The sequence below is a fragment of the Musa acuminata genome, chromosome BXJ1-9 (assembly GCF_036884655.1).
Source record: "Musa acuminata AAA Group cultivar baxijiao chromosome BXJ1-9, Cavendish_Baxijiao_AAA, whole genome shotgun sequence".
In the NCBI taxonomy this organism is placed as follows: Eukaryota; Viridiplantae; Streptophyta; class Magnoliopsida; order Zingiberales; family Musaceae; genus Musa; species Musa acuminata.
The window spans coordinates 40,586,976-40,600,437 of record NC_088335.1 but is presented as its reverse complement, the minus strand read 5'-3'; the positions used below and the strand labels follow the sequence as shown (position 1 = coordinate 40,600,437).

The following is a 13,462-nucleotide window of genomic DNA, read 5'->3' as shown; positions in this document are numbered from 1 at the left end:
GGGGGCCCTCTGCTGGTCCACAAGGGTATGAGGCGTTTGATTGATGATCCAAGTTTTGACCCATGGAGTCAACTTGAGTTGAATCCGATCCGATCTTAATCTGGGCTGGATTTTGTGACTTTGGAATGGGAAAATATTATTTAGTAGCATATAATTAGCCCTGTGAAATACTATTTTTCATGCACAAAATATTAGTCTCATGAAATTATTTATATACAATCTATCCAATCTAATTATATATAATAAATACCCTCTGGATTTTCACCTTAAATCCACTTAATCTAATTGAGGACTACCAAACACAAAGCCCACACTAAGCTCTAACTTTAAACAACTGGATTAAAATTGGAGGCCAAACTAGAAAAAATAGCTACGTCGATTGGCCCAAATAGCATATTTGCACCATAAAAGCCCAAATGTATAGAGTCGAGAAGGCCCAAACAATATATTTTATTCAAGTGCCACATTTCTTCCTTGTTGTGATGATAAATACTATTTTGTGGTTTTCTATTTGATATTTATTTATTGGACAAAAAGATATTATAGTGTATAACATAAATCCGGTAAGTTTAATGATTTTTATGAAATAAACCTTAATTGAAAACATATTTCCGTTCATTTAACAGACCTGCCGACGCAATGCACAGAATGTATATACTCTTTCAGTTAACACATTAATTTATGACAGATACATATTCTATTAGAAAGAGACATCTATCCGTGAATCACATTCTTAATGAATATTATAATGATTTAATTTATGTTCTGTATTGATTAATAATATTTAATCAATTTATTAAATTATCATCAAATATCACATGAGATTTTAATATTGCATCACATTAAATCTACCATGATGATGTAAAAAACAAAAAGCACTATTTATATAATTAGACAAATTCCTAAAAAAAAAATTTATGGTCTTGATAATTTCTCGTAGAGTGTTCTAACTCTAAAAATTTTTCCAGAGAGTTTTAACTTTTCAAAATGGTAAAATGAACTCTCAATCTTTTTGATGAGCCAACCCATACAATTCAACCAGTTGAATCAATTTAAAATTTGAACCATTTTAAAATAATATCAAGTTATATTATTAAAAATAATGAATATGAACATAAAAAATATATATAATTATTTTTAAAAATAATAAATTTAAAACTATTTTTCAACTATAAAGTCAAGAGTAATATAATAATATTATTAATATATTTAAAAAAAAATTAAAAATATTGAAGAAACATAAAACTAAATTTGAAAGATCTATATGATAATTATTTTTTTATTTTTAAGTTTTAAAATTAATTTGTTTACTAATTTTGACTAGTATAAAGTTAAATTTATACAAAAATATCATATATATGTATATATATCATCTTAATATAAAAATAAATTAAATTAAATAATTTACTGATATATATATATATCAATTTATATTATAAAAAATAATAAATATAACAGTAAATTATTCAGCAAAACAATAAAAAATAAATATAACTGTAAATTTAAAAAAAGATTCCATTGACTATAAACTAAAGAATACTATATAATATTTATAAAATTGAAGAATAAAAATATATTATAAATTTGTTGATATTTTCAATGTTTGAATAGTTTATATTTTTTCTAATTTTTATTTTTATTAGAATATAATGGATTATTTTATTTTATTTTTTATATTTGAGCATCTAAATAACCAAGAAACCTAAAGTAAACTTTTGGCCCACAAAAGACAAGGCTGATATCTAATAAAATATTTTCTGGACGGAATAAAAAATACAATATATGATACAAGGGCTAGTTAAAATACTATAATTTTTGTATGAAAGCTTTGCATTGAACCAAATAGATATCTATGACACTTTTATTGTTTTATAATTTTTTTGATTTATTCAGCATTTAAACTTTATGTCATTTTCCTATTTTCTCCAAGTTTTTTCTACTTCCACCAAATAGACGATGGATTCATGCAATATTTTTTTTTGCATTTCAGCTTCCAAATATGTGAGAAATCTAGGGTAAAAATTTGATCCACAAAAGGAATGTCCTGGATATCCGATATACTATTTTTGGAATGAGATAAAAAATAATATATATGATATAATAACTGATCAAAATACTATAAAATTTTTGTATTACACCCAGATGGACATCTATAACACTTTTTTTTTTTTCTATTTTATAGAATTTTTTTATTATTTTTTAAAATTTATTTAGCTTTGGAAGATGTGTGTTTTTTTTTCTATATTCTTTATTTTTTTATTTCTACCAAAATATGATGAATGCTTGTAATATTTTTTGGAATTTTGTGAGGTAAAAAGTCTATGATAAAAATCGATTCACAAAACCTAAGCCCTGATGTTAGATACATCATTTTTGGATAAAAAATAATACATCATCTAATATAAGAACTAGTCAAAAATACTATGAAACTTTTATGAAACCTTCAAACGGCACCCAAATTAAATATTTTTCTATTTTATAGAATTTTTTGAAACTTTTCTGATATTTTCAGCATCCGAATAGTTTTTTTTTTAATTTCTTAATTTTAATTTTTTTATAAAAATATAATGGATTCATGCAATATTTTTAATATTTGATCTTTTAAATAGGTGGAAAACCTATCCTAAAAATTTGGTTCACAAAATCCAAGCCCTTTATTTTTTTTTCTATTTCTAAATATATTATTATTATTATTTACTAAATATATATTTATTATTATTATTATTATTTTCAATAATATGAATTGATATATATGAATAAATTATTAAATATAACTTATTTTGAACCGATTCGGGCTTTAGATTGGTTGAACCCATTTTGATTATAATATATATGAATTGTTTCATTAAAAAATAAAATATTTTAAGGGGAAAAATATAAAGTTCCCGACAGATGTGTCGGTAAATGCACAAGTATTGCCCCCTTCGTGACTGACGTCTTGAAACACCATCACGCCCGTTTGCTCCGACCATCCTCTGTACTTACTACAGGAACCTCTCCTCGAGGCTGTGGCTGAACCAAGTCGAACAGAACCTGCGGCCCGCCAGTTTGACCCCGCCCGCCGTGGTGAACCATCGCCGGACGTGTGGCGTCAGACCATGCCGTACTGAGTTGTAAATGCAGTCGGCCATTGGAGGTGAGATACAAGACATGGAGTAGATGGTTACTGTCCTCGATGTCGGGGATGAGAGACCAGGCGTCGAACAGGTGGCCTACGACCTCAATCTTCGGCTACTTGATAGTTGCTTGTCTCAGCAAGCAGATGCCGGGATTAGACACGATTTTGGAATGCAACGCAAAAACGAACACCACCTGCTGGATGAAAAAGAAGAAGAAGAAGAAGGCAGTATAAGTCATCGACTCAATATGTTGATTTAGGACATGAGAGTTTCCATTGTTTATTTATTTATTATATATATATGATTTATATTATCAATTATAATGTTTTTGGATAGACATATAGTTTTTTTTTTATACGGTGATCAAAATATTATAAATACATTCACAAAAATTATAGTTGAGGCAAACACAATAGCAACTATCCCATGTAAAAAAAAAAGGTTCAAAAAGATATTCTCATTGGTTTAGGAATAAAAACGATGAAAGATTTCTACATAGCAAGTCTCTTCAAAAAATACTATAATTGAGAAATTGATTGATTCACTATAATACTATAAATTGATTGTTTTGGCATATGCATGCAGATGGCTCACTCGACGGGTGGGTTTCATGTCGCAATAATCAATGTGAAGTATTATTATTATTATTATTAAATAAGCCATGCATGTGTTACAGTGAATCAAATAAGAAGCTTTAGTGGAGGAGAAATATAGTACATAATAAACATACATCGTGGTGGTTTGGTGGATGGCATTTGTTTCACGTGGACTTGTATGGAGGATATGGGAATCTCCAGCTCAACTTGGCCGATGTTGTCAATCGTGGCAATCAATTCGCCTCACGTGAAGCCATACGTTCTGTTGACCGCGTGTCCGGGCATTGATTGAATGTCATTTAAGCTTACTTCTCGTTCATCATGATAATAAAAATAATAATAATTTTTTTTTCTTTTTTATGATAAGAAAGATATTTTTAAAATTTTTTATTTTAAATATATATAATAATTTTTCTTTTCTTTCTTCAAAATATAGAAACACATCTTAAACAGAAAATAAAGGAAGAAGAGGGATTCACACCTTTTGAGCTATTTAAACCCATATTTAGATTACTAACTTAAGTGTCGAATGGATCAAAACGAGAAATCTCCTACCATTGATCACTTGTGTAGGTCTTCGACGTGTCCAAGGAGCACTTTGGGATGATCCAAAGCTATCTTCAGTAGATAAACTATACCTTGGGACGATCCCGAGTTCACTTCAACAGTCAAGTTGCACCTAGGGATGACCCCAAGCTCCCTTCAACAAACATGTCATACGTTGGGACGATCATAGGATCGTCATCGTGGGCTAGCAATATATCGAGAGTCCGCTTGCCATCTTAACCCCTCGTTCGAGTCGCTCCCTCGCAAGCCCCTCGGATTAATCTTTTGATGGGATATAAAGAAGAACTACTTTTTTATATGAATAAATACTAACAGGCTATAACACGTAGCGGAATTAAATGGAAATCATAATTAAATATAACACCAAGATTTACATGAAAAACCTCTCCAATGTGAAGGGTAAAAACCACGGGGCAAACCAAAGATAATTCACTATAAGAATAATAAATATACAAATCTCAAAGTTTTTTGCCCAAAACCCAAGCAACAATCTCAAGAGAATAATTGGGATACAAGGATTACGTCACTGTGCATAATATCCAAATTCTTCCCGAGTAATCACAACAATAATCTACTATAAATCTGATCTAACCTGAGATGAGAACACTATAGAACAGAGTTTTATGTAGTTTTTCTTCTCTCAATTTCATAACCCCACTCTCCCCTAATTAAAGAGGGGTGGGGTGTGGGCTATTAAAGCCCACTATTGGTTGAACTTATGGGCTGACAGCCCAACATCTTTACCTTTGGGATCGAATCAAGCTATTTTGACTCTCTAATTAACGACATCAAGATAATAATATTTTCAGTTATGATAAAATGTAACTTATCGATTATCAATTAGATCAAAAAAATAAATTGAATAGACATATATGCATAATTTTATTTTATTTTGCCCATATTAACTGATATAACAGGTTGGATGTTTTTTTTTTTTTTTTGTGACTAGTGCACGATCCATCAATCTACTCAAGGTGAGTTTTAATATCGATAACAGGGTTTTAACATATAGACAATTCGATCATCTCGCATACTATCATGTCTACATCAACATGGACTCAGATATCTAGATCCTTTCTTGTTTATTCGAGCTCAACGGTGATAACATCCGATGATTTGTTAGATGCCTCTATGATCCATTAATCACCGAAAATTTCACATAATTATTTTTTAGATAGATTGGTCACTTAATCCCAAATGGTAATCATAGCTCCTCCTCCCATAAGTTCCTTGGTGTGTTATTTGAAACCCTCAAACAATTTTAGTATATTATTATTTTTTTCTTTAATCCCCTAATTGTTTTACCAAACTTAAGTATGAAAGAAATATTTGTCAACAGGCACACTTAATGTAGTTTTATAGAATATCCCATCGAACCAATTCACTTTAACTTGTAAACTCACAATAAGATTAGATGCTAGTATACTCTAATCCCTGACATATCGAACAATCAGAATCAATTATTATAAATTTCGTTTAAGAAACCCAATATATGATATGTGTAACTCGCTTGTAAGATCAAATACCATAAACATAGGAAACACCCCCCCCCCCCCCCCCCCCCCCCCCCCCACATGTACGGACGGTATCAATTACTGTAAGAAGTACCTTACAATTTTATAAACATTAAATATATATTATCTTTACGATGTATTTTATTGTTTTTTCCTGCTATATTCTTTCTATAAGTGAGTGAGTCCAAAAGCCGTGCAACAATACATTATCCTCGATATAACAATTCCCATGTTGATGACATGGTTATATTAGATTACGTGACTATTAAACTAAACCATTGATTAGTAGTACATTATTGAAGTGAGAGAAAGAAAGATGTACAAGAATATTTATTTGTCACAATTATTTAGCTTCTCACAGGAATCAAATGTCTCATTTCACATGCTAACTCTTCCAAGTAGACAATCAATCTCTCTATATTTTATTTTAGCATATATGATTTTTTTTATTTTTTTAAAAAAACTTGCACATATATTATTTTAATAATCTTCGTATAAGGAAAAGTTAAATCTTAGATGAATATCTAATTTACATTAAGAATACTTAGTTTTATTATTTTAAAATATAAGCTATATCTCGAAACAGTTAAACTCAGTTATTTAGATGAATATTAACGACGATGACATATGTGACAAGCTAAAATTTTTAATCAACCATGAAGAAATAATAACATCATGATATTTAAAGAGTTATTACGATTATACAAATTTTAGATAATAAAAATTGTTTTGACCTCTCATACTATTTTGACTACTGCAATAAAAACATAGTAAAACTTACTTGAAGACACCATAAATAAATTAAATAAAATCAAAATATACTAGAAATCATTTGATATATTATACTATGATTTAAATAGGTATTTGCAATGGTTTAGGCATAACATCACTCGAATAAAATTTAAGATTGATTTGTTACAGTGTTTTAACTACCATAATAAAAATATTATAAGTTATACACGAAAACATATAAATTATATAGATAGACTCAGCTTAATCAAACTAACTATAAGCCTAAAAATATAACATCGGATTAGTCTATGAGTAATGACAACTAAAGAAATACAATATGATGTCACTTATAGTATTTTTTAATAGTATTTATATTTTTTAATACCTTAATAAAATATTATAAATGATATTATAAAACACTATAAATGAGTCAAATAAAAATACTATAACAGTTTAAAATTGATAAAAAAAATGAGAAAAAATTGATGAAAAGATTTTTTAGAGGTATTTTGAGTTTTTAATTAAAAATATTATATGAGAAAAAAAAAAGAGGTGCGCTTTTGGAAAATATTCAAAATAAAGATTTTTTAGAAAGAAATCGCTATATATATACACATGAAAAAATTCATGTTTCCCAATGAGCATTTCTAACAGTCAAAATTTCTGAAATATCTCCAGGCAAGATAAATATGCTATATATAAATCAGTTCAATCCCTCATGTATAAGATTTATAGTGTTAGGGTTTTTAATAGGTTTACAGTGATAAAATAAACTCAAAATCCAACTGAAATCAACTCAACTCAAATATAAAAAAAAAGTATCCCAAGAACAACCAAAGAGGGAGAGTTCCATATCAATTATATCAATTATAGTGTTTTTGAATATACTTATATTATCCTTAAAATAATATAAATCTAATTAAAAAAATACCTATAATAAAATATTAGACTAGTACATCATATGGATCAACTCATAAGGTGCAAACAATACTCCTTTAATTTTCTTATTAGGGGACATTCCAAGAATTATAATAAATTGGGAAACACCCTTTGAAAAATATGAAAAGGAAGCATCTATCGAGAAAAGTCAACAAAGAAACTTTTTTTATGATAATATATATATATATATATATATAATTAATTTAGATTAATGAATGTATTTTCTTGAAGTGCTAAAATTAGCTAAGATGCTATGTTACCCACATCTCATAGGATGAGAAGATGGCTCAGAAAAGGACGATGAAAGCTCCCTTTCAATTGTATTAACTGCATTTTCTTCAGAATAGATGGCAGCAATTCATTGTCTATGAGACCAGGAGATAAATCCCATGCAATTTATATCGTAGCTACCTCTATTCCTTGTCTCCTGGTCTCTTGGAGTATGTTTCCAGGCTTGCACTCTATTCCATCTCCTACCTGCCTCATCTCAATCATATCATTCTGATCGAGTTAGACATTGCATGCAGCTTTTCCTATCAATTCTCCTTGCTGTGATGGATTCTCTATCGTGTGTCGTGTTCGGAAGCTCTCTCTTATTCACGAATCAGTGTTGCCTACTTCAACTTTGACCAATCATCTAATGCGACAAAAGAATATAAGGTCAGTTTAGAATTCATAATTTTAATATATTAGTTATCTCTTAGATTGTGACAAATGATACAAATATCGAGGTAATGTGACAGGTTTGCTTTATGCAGAACTTAAATAATAGAAAAAAAAACGAAAAAGTACTTTCAATTTATCATATTTTAGATTTATCTTAAACGATATATTTATATTAGTTAAAATGATAAAGTATAAATTTTTTAAACAAAAAAATCAACCATGACCAAACAAAATTTTTCATTTTCATCTATTTATCTTAATCTAAATTCATATCTTTTATTATATCTAATCATAACTATTTGATTTAATTTTATCATACCTCTTTAATTCAAAGTAGTTATAATTTGAAGTTATCTTTAAAAAATAAATTTTTTTCGCTAATGCTTTTGTAAAGTTGTCGACAAAATAATCTTCGGTGCTATAGTAATTCATTTAATTTTTTTTTTATTAATTAGTTCATGAATAAAACGATGTTGATATGCCAGTGAAAACATGATTATTCGTCATTACAATAGTAGAGTTATTATTACATTAGATTTTAGTTAATTTATCTTTTTTTTTTAAGATTTACTAGAATTCTTCGAAATCAAATTGTTTGATATACGATACTTGTAGTCGTAATATACTTTGCTTTAAAGCTTGAGATAATAACACTGTTTTACTTTTTTGTTGTTCATAAAATCACCCATGTGTCAAGGCTAAGCATAAATCTCAAAGTATTTTTTCTATTGTTTACCCAACCAGCTCAATCACTATTAGCATAGAATATAACTTCAAATCTTTTATCTGTTTATAACGGATACCATAATTGAGAGTTTCTTTGATGTAGCTAATAACTCTTTTAGTTGCTCTAAATCCTTATTTTTTTATTGTATCTAATCCTAATTATTTAAATTAATTTTATCAGGGTTTACTATAGTATAATTATTTAAAATAATTTTTTTTAACTATGATTACAACATATGTATTATCAATCAATTTTGAATGTATTATTTAAGATTTTGAGAATTGAACATTGTTTTTTAGAAGGGTACACTATTTTCTTGGTACAATATGACATTTCTGAATAATTAATTTGATTTTTTTACTACATTTATTCAGAAACTTTGGTAATAAAGATAATAGGTTGCTCCATTGATATCATTTAATAAAAGGAATTAAAATAGAATTGATAAAAATGACTCCATTTGTGGTCATTCTTTAAGACAAAGATTTAACCCTTTTTTTAAAAGTAAAACATGAATGTTTAGGTACTTTAATGACAAAACATCACTTACATTGATTCTAAAAGCAGTACCATACTATGTTTCTAAAATGAATACAAGGCTGCTCAAAATCAATGTAAAAAAAATTAATATTTCATTTTCAAATGTTTCGTGCTGATAAATATTCAAACATTCACTCATGGCACTTGTTAGTGAACAAATGTGTCGTGGGTGGTGAGTCAGCACAGCCTGGTCCACGGGTCGATGTCGGGAGTCTTTTATCAGCTGAGCTGGATGCCGAGATCGACCGGGCCCTCACGATGGGGTGTTGATCAGCGTTCCTTGGTGTGTCGATCCGGGTGCAGTGTATGCCAAGCTGTGTCTCTCCTTCTCCGGGGTGGTTGGCAGCTCGTCTTTGTGAGGTGGCCGTGCCCTCGGGAAGGAGTGTGGGTTAGCATTGGTCGGGATCCGGACCGATTGGCTGCTCACCTTCGTGCACTGGATGGCGATTTTCGAGTGGTTGGCAACTCGCCATCGTGAGGTGGCCGCGTTTTCCTGTAAAAATGGCCCTTGTCGAGATCACCCGACGAGGCCCCTCCGACGAGCAAGTCAGTGGAGTGATCAATTTATTTTTTTCCACCCCTGGCCAGATGCTGGCTAGAGGTCTTTATATTACTGTACGTGGGTCGGTCGTACGCAGGTTGGCGTGGTGAACGTGCCGAACAGTGCCTTAGTATGGATTCTAACTTAGGGTGTCTTGGGGGCGGCATCGTCTCAGGGCTCCTGAGGCCGAGCAATGTCTTAGTACGGATTCTGACTTGATGTGTCTTGGGGGCCAAAATATGTCGTATCAGTACTCTTAAACCAATTTGTGGTAATCTTCTTGTCCGCATATCACTGATGCACAAAGTTACTTAAATTAAATATGAACCTTTGAAACTTACATGAACATATATTAACTGGGAATATAAGATATAATTTTTTTAAAATCTAAAATCTCTATATTATAATCTTAACTAATACAAGCATAAAGTGAATAAAAAATACATGTATTCTAAACTCAATTCAGTTGATCTTAATTACGATTAGAAATGGAAAATAACATTTGGAGGGACGTATATATTATACTAAAATTTCAAAGGACAAATTACATCATTTCCGAGATTTACAAGAATAAGTATCTCTAAGTTTATGGTTGCATTAAATCACAAGAAAGAAAAAACTAGGAAACACTTCACATCTAGTAAATTTAAATAGATTCCTTTTGTGTATTTATAGTTTTCTCATTCTTATTCATTTTAATTGGAGTCCTAACGATATATAATATTAGTTCGCGTGGTGCATGGTGCTAAGATTAGTAATATAAATGAGAACTAGGGAATCTCACCCAAGACCGGTGTGCCAGCCAATCGTGCGTAGTAAATTATTGAAGTGAGACGAGGAAAGCTTCGTTAGACTATTTCGTTGACAGCTGACCTACTTTTTCTTTCAAACCAGCAAAAAAACAAATGCCTTCTCGTAGTGGCATCCATTATTAGTTACCCAATGTCGTTTCTCCACATACGATTGAAATCACATGCTTGCATGCTACTCTCCTATAGCCAAGTGGCAATGAGATATACACCGAACGTACAATAATATCGTAGTTAATGGTAATTAATTGTTAGATAAAAATCCTCCTATTTACCTATAAAACTCTCTCGTTACATAAGCTATGTACAACGTTAGAGACCTACGTGTCATTCATTGCCTATCCCACTATTTGTTTTGCTTTGCTTAGGTGGCAGCACTCGATGGTCCGTGATAATATCTCGAATTTGAAATTAGAATTGAATCAGTTTCAATCTCAGTAAAGGAGGAATCGACGGTTTCGATTTTGAATCGAAACAACCTATTTTTTTTTGTTTTCTCAAAATATCCTTGGAGTTATCTGTTTATTAAATTATTCCAAAAAGATAAATTTATTTTTTATTTTTCAGTCTGATAACTCTAATTCTTGGTCAGTTCATTTCCCATTCGAACTGTGATCAGGTCCACTAGATACGGCTCCCACGTTTAGCATATCTAGCTTCGTTCCACGTCGATCCATCTGCAACCTACCTCCGCCAATCATGTTCGATGTCCGTACCATCTATGGAGTCTGCCAGTGCTCCGTTCGTATGGTTACAATCCAAGTGTCCTCTGATCCTTGCAACATTCCCCTTTCGTGTGGTCACAGACTTCTTGTCGTTACTAATTACTTCAAATGCCTCCAGCAAACGTCGATGTGAAGGTTGCATGCGGCGGCTCTTCCTCCCCCCCTTCTGTCGATGGTGTCGGCATTGTCGTCTTCCTCCTCCAGCTTTGAGCTAACTAAACCTAGTGGCACTTCTCCAAATGGGTGTTCTTGTTCTGTTTGATGCACTAATATAACCAATCATTTGATGAAGAAGAAGAAGGAAGTTGATGCATTGATGCCGAGTAGGTCTTGGTTCCATGTAGAGAGGGCAAGACATGGGAAAAGACCTGCGTGCTGGCTACGAAACACAACAAGGACGAGACGAAGATCATGTCGTTAGGAGGTCAGTGCTTGTCAATCCTGGCGAGGAGGGCAGCCCTGAGGCCGTCCTCGCGCTGCAGCTCGGTTGGCACCTTCGCCACCACGTCCTGCAGCACCACCTGCTCCAGGCTCGACACGCTCGCGTGGTGCACGCGGAGCTCCAGGTCGCGCAGTGCCGCCATCAGCCTCGCTGGTGGGTGGCCCCGGTCCTCCGACTGCACCCTTATCAGCGCCTCGGCACCCAGCAGCTTCACCTCAACCTCCATTGCCGCCTTGGTGAGTGTGGTGGCGCTGGTCGTGGTGCTGCTCGTCGCGGCGCCGGCGTCGGCGCTGTGACCGGCGGTTTGCTCCACTGTGATCTCTTTCGTGGCCGTCTTGCCTTCCGCCTCCAGCTTGTCGACCTTGGCCTTGAGCTCCTGGATGTAGGCCACGGCGTCCGCCAGCAGCGACGCCTTGTCCATCCGCGACACGTTGGGAACCACCGAGCGCAGCGCGTAGAAGCGGTGGTTCAGCTTCTCGCGGCGCTGCCGCTCCGCCTCGACGTGGCTCGCGGGCGCCTCGCGTGTGCCGCTAACGGTCTTCCGCCCCCGTTTCTTGGGCCGGCGGTGCTCCACCGTCAGTCCGCCGTCCGAGTCCGAGTGGCCCGAGTCGACGGAAGACGAGTGGCCGGCCCCGTCCTTCCTCACCGCAGGCGACGGGGCGGTCGCGATCGTCTGGGCCGCGCCGGTGGCGAGGGCGGCGTCGTGCGGCAGCGTGGAGAAGACGGCCTTGGCCTGCTGCATCACGACCCAGTTCTCCCCGATGATATCCGTGGAGCCGAGCTCGAGTACGCCGCCGCGTACCTGGACGCAGGCCAGCGTCTCGATCCCGTGAAGCTGGGCCTCGCGGGTGCGGTCGCACCCGCACGCCTGGAGCGCATGCGCGCCCGCCAGCCACACCGGCGCAAGCGAGCTGTAGACGCGGGCGGGGACAGCCGCAACGGCGGTGGCGTCCCCGGCCACCACGAACGAGCGGCTCAGTGACACGGCGTAGAACCACTCGGCGTCGTCGACGGCGTCGGCGCCGGACCTACGGTCGGCGACGGAGCGAGCACCGCGGAAGTGGCCGTCGGCGAAGGAGAGGAGGCGGTGGTCGGGGGAGGCGCGCCAGAAGATGGCATAGGCCCACCACTCGGGGCGGGCTTCGAGGAGGCGCTGCAGGCGGTGTTGGAGAGCGGTGGCCGTCGGCTGGTGCAAGCAAGAGGAGGAGGATGAAGGGGAGATAATGAGCTCGTCCATTACGGATTGGTTCGTCGGAGAACTCCAAGCCAAAGTGTTCGTCTTTCTGTGCGTGCGCGTGTGCGAGAGGGAGATGCAGGGGCAGGTAATTTAATGGGGCAGGGCAGAGGATGCGACATGGGGAACGGGTGGAGGATGGCAGAAGCCCGGTACAATGATTGACTGAAGTCTTGAAGGCATGATAGCATATGGATGGGGGAGAGTAGGTAGATGCATATGCCATGTTATGGAATAAGAGAATATGATATGATATATTTACCACGAGTTGCTCATGTTCTTAGTATGCATGCTTTCGACCAAAGTGAATC

The 13,462-nt window shown here is 34.8% G+C and overlaps 1 protein-coding gene across 1 annotated transcript; it reads right to left on the bottom strand.

Annotated features, from left to right (window-relative positions):
* Positions 1 to 11,776: 11,776 nt before the first annotated feature.
* Positions 11,777 to 13,290, bottom strand: LOC135584507 (transcription factor MYC1-like). The gene has a single exon (XM_065083643.1). The coding sequence runs from the start codon at positions 13,152 to 13,154 to the stop codon at positions 11,901 to 11,903; it is 1,254 nt and encodes a 417-aa protein (XP_064939715.1). The 5' UTR covers positions 13,155 to 13,290; the 3' UTR covers positions 11,777 to 11,900.
* Between the last annotated feature and the right edge of the window lie 172 nt (positions 13,291 to 13,462).

What these genes read in the sequence shown, in the direction of transcription:
- LOC135584507 (XM_065083643.1), bottom strand. Translation starts at nt 13,154, where the DNA reads ATGGACGAGCTCATTATCTCCCCTTCATCCTCCTCCTCTTGCTTGCAC.